Source organism: Arachis ipaensis, chromosome B05 (genome assembly GCF_000816755.2).
Source record: "Arachis ipaensis cultivar K30076 chromosome B05, Araip1.1, whole genome shotgun sequence".
Classification (NCBI taxonomy): Eukaryota; Viridiplantae; Streptophyta; class Magnoliopsida; order Fabales; family Fabaceae; genus Arachis; species Arachis ipaensis.
Genome location: NC_029789.2, coordinates 600,948 through 605,199, shown reverse-complemented (window position 1 = coordinate 605,199; position 4,252 = coordinate 600,948). Strand labels below are relative to the sequence as shown.

The following is a 4,252-nucleotide window of genomic DNA, read 5'->3' as shown; positions in this document are numbered from 1 at the left end:
TTATAAGAGTTATAAGAGACAAATGTATAGGTATATTATTACTGTCTTCTTAAAAACAAGTTAACAAAGAACTTTTAGCAATTGATGCACTAACCATTAGGTTGTACTATTTATAGAGTTTGTGCACTATATGTTCCATGTCCTTTCCTTCCATTGTCTTCTGAAAAAGAATCAAACATCTTTGACACGTGTCCTCAATGATTGATTAATCTAATTTTTATGTATTCTCAATATAAAATATTCCTACATAAATATTTAATCACTTCCAAAATTGATTGGTTTACTATAAAAGTAAACCTAATAAATAATAATTATTTGGCAGAATTTAAAAATATTTTTTCCTTTCTAAATATATATAATCAACACAATTGGATAGTACTTTTTAATTCCTTTGATCATGCAATAAAATCTTCTTTCCGAAATCATCTATTCTCAATCGTTTTGAAATACTATTGTGCCCACATTTGGAATCTAGTCCACGTTTCAAAGTAACTCTTGCTTTCTTGTAAAAAAAAAATTGAAAATTGAAAAAGGCACTCTACAAAACGTGGCTATATCATAGAGAAGTTAAAGTTGTTTCTTGAGTTGCCTTTTCTCTCTCTCACTCTCACACACACACACCAATGCATATACATATCGGTAATATATAATATTCACTTTAGCCTTCAAGTTTTTAATATATGAAGGTCCTTTGAAGTTCCAAAGAGAATTCAGTGACAACATATATATATAGAGTTAGAAGAAGTCATTCCAACGAAAATTCATATAAATAGGGCATAAATATTTTCGTCTCTTCTCTCATGATGATCCTTTCATATATCATAAAGAGATTAATTATTGATTTTCAAAGGTTAGTACATTTTTTTCACAATGCATGTCACTGAAATTTTTTTCCCTGTTCCTGAGGTTTACTCAATTGAGATCATAATACAAGTTTATTTTGGTAATTATTAGAGATATGTATTAAACTACTTTTTCACCTTAGCTCATGACAACAATAAAGAAGTCTTATGACTCACAAATTTAGTGTAATAGAATACATAAATTCAATTACAATTTTAGTCTTTATTATCTTATCTTATCTTTATCTTATCTTTATTTGCTTTTATCTTTCACAGAACAATGTTCTATATATATATTTAGTTATACTATGAAGGTAAAACTAAATATATATAGAACATTGTTCTGTGAAAGATAAAAGCAAATAAAGATAAGATAAAGATAAGATAATAAAGACTAAAATTGTAATTGAATTTATATATTCTATTGGGTTGAATTTGTGGGGCACGAGACTTCTTTATTGTTGTCATGTGTTAAGGTGGAAGAGTAGTTTAATAATATGAAATCAAACTATGAAAAAAATTATATTATTTAATTTAATTTGCAGGTTTATTACATTGGCAAGAAGATGAAGGTGGTCTACGTTGCACTGCTTTTCTTCTTGCTGGGTGCATCTTCTGTGAAGAGCTCATTTAGGTTTTCTCTAACACTTTCATTCCTTTATTATTCTTTTTCTTTTACAAAAAAAAATACAAATGATGCTTTCCTTCTTAGCTTATGATTTTTGTACGTTATTACTCATCGGTAAACAAATTAAGTAACGGCAAGCATAAGCATTCAAAAGGAAAACGTTCTATATATATATGGATATGTAGATTAATTACTTCTATCTTTATATTCAATTCAATCCTCATATATGCTTGAAATGTAATCATAAGTACTTAAATAGTAACGGATATCGAGAAATAAAAGCAGACTCCCATTTCTTCTAAATTAATCACATGGTGAAAGCTTTCAAAATCTCATCATGTAATTTTTTTTAATTATTTTTTATTTTTGGTGAAGAACATTATTGAAAAATAATTTAATTATTGAAAATTTAAAACTAAATATATGTGATGTTCATTTCTTTTTCTTTGTAGAGTTAAAATGATTCATTTTATTTATTCGTAAAATATTATTTCACATTACTTTTATGGTTTTGGCAAGTATGTATGAAGTAGTTCAAATAACTTTTATGGTTTTAAATTTACAAGTTAAGTAGATGTTTAATGCAATGCCAAAAACTTCTTTTTTTTTTCTTGTTAATTTATGTAGGACTGATTTCTCAAAATCAAAAGATATTTTGAAAAAAAAATCATATTAAAATGACAACAGAATTCTTGTAACTAATTTTTTTACCTTATTTTCACTATTTCCTTTTCATATGCATGGCTTCTACTCGCTGAAGAGATTCAAAGGCGAAATTGACATCTCCAGTTATTCTGAATAATTCTGACCGGGTAATAAAAAAGTCTTTAATTTAGTTTTCTTGTTAAGTATTGTATTTAACCTTAAGAAATTTTGTTACATTTAGTGCATAAAATATGATATCAACTAATCCATTATTTTATTATTTTTATAAAGAAACTTCTTAACTAGTTCTTTTTATATTTTATCAGAATTAATGGTTAAAATATTTTATAAAAATTTATTACACAGAATAAAAAACATGTCTTATTATAAATACACTCATCACACAATTGATTTGGAGTTTCAGGTGATCCTTCAAAACGGTATCGTTTCCATCACTTTGGCAAAACCTGGGGGCTATATTCTTGGAATATCATATAATGGAATTGACAACATACTTGAAGCTCGAAATGACAAAAAGAATAGAGGGTACCTATTTCTTCAATCTTAAATAAATAAACTTTGCTTAGCTTATATATTGATCTAATATGCTTTATTATGTCATGAAATTAAATTTGGATTAACATATATAAGTCATGTTTGAATTGATAGTGACCTGGGCCTTCATATTTTTAGGTACGTGGACTTTGTCACAAAAGAACCAGGAGAATCTGGCGGCGAACCAAAGTAAGCTTATATTTCAGCGTTATTATTTCTTTTACAGTCTTCCCATATTCAATTAAAAGGTTGCGGGTTCGAGTCTCCTATATAAAAAAAAAACTATTATTAAAGAGTGTTCAACATTTTTAAAAATATGTAAATTTTTATGTATTAAAAATAGCATGAGAATTAGGATTCAACAATAATATTATTTTTCATATATATGTACTGCAGAACCGAGACGACAGATTTTAAAGTTATAGCACAGGACCAGAATATGGTGGAAGTTTCATTTACAAGAACATGGTCACCTTCACGAGGTGGTGGTGTCCCCTTCAATATAGACATAAGGTGCATCATAGCATGTTGATACGTTTATTTACACGTGTATTTAATTACGTATCACATCACTATAAATAATAATTAGTTTTTTATGTTGATTGCATGGAGAAAACATTTTACCTCATCAGTATCAAAACTTTGAATTGAGTTGCACTAAATACTACTAATAATATTATGCAGAAGATTAAGTTAATTGAATTTGCAGGTATATATTGAGAAGAGGGGATTCTGGGTTTTATCCATACGTAATATTGGAACGCCTAGAAGGATTTCCAGCTGTGGAAATTGATCAAATTAGGATTGTTTTCAAGCTCGCCGGTGACAGGTCATCTCAACTTACTACAAAAATATATAGTCAATGTACTAAATTAAATAATTTGTGCTTAGCTGATGAGGAAAATAATACCAACACATGATGATATCAGGTTCCACTATATGGCTATATCAAACACAAGGCAGAGGATGATGCCATCTAAAGCAGATAGAGAAAATGGTCAAACCCTAGATTATCCTGAAGCCGTTCTCTTAACCAAGCCATTAGAACGAAATTTTCTTAGAGAGGTATCTATGGATTTTTTTTATTTTTAATATTAAATTCACAGTAGTATTTTTTTCATATTATGAATTGTTAGTATGTTAATTTCAAATGTAATCCTGTTTAATCTGGAGTCGACTGGTTTTTAGAAAATACAAAAATCGAATCTTTTAAAAGATAAAAATTTTAAAATACAGAAATTAAACCTTTTAATTTTAATTCATCTCAAATTTAAAAAGAAAAATAAAAAATTAAAATATTAGAGTATGTTACTCAATACTCATCTTCCTTCTATAAAAAAAACATAGTCTTGTGGTAATGATATTATAGTTATTATTATGGTGTGATTTTTGGGTCAGGTGGATGATAAGTACCAATACTCAATCGAGAATGAAGACAACAAGGTTAATGGTTGGACAAGCCCATATTCTGAGCCACGTGTTGGGTTCTGGATCTTAACACCCAGCAATGAGTTCCGCAATTGTGGGCCTATTAAGCAAGATCTCACCTCTCATGTTGGCCCAATTGCCCTCTCGGTAAGAA

At 28.2% G+C, this 4,252-nt stretch overlaps 1 protein-coding gene across 1 annotated transcript in view; it reads left to right on the top strand.

The window, feature by feature from the left end:
- The window catches only part of LOC107639904 (rhamnogalacturonate lyase-like), a 5,136-nt gene continuing 3,375 nt past the window's right edge, over positions 2,492-4,252 (top strand). The window contains exons 1-6 of the mRNA XM_021103509.1: positions 2,492-2,661; positions 2,809-2,859; positions 3,067-3,183; positions 3,380-3,499; positions 3,600-3,735; positions 4,069-4,245. Of these exons, the coding sequence (XP_020959168.1) occupies positions 2,492-2,661; positions 2,809-2,859; positions 3,067-3,183; positions 3,380-3,499; positions 3,600-3,735; positions 4,069-4,245 (771 nt within the window). The remainder of the gene's footprint in view (positions 2,662-2,808; positions 2,860-3,066; positions 3,184-3,379; positions 3,500-3,599; positions 3,736-4,068; positions 4,246-4,252) is intronic.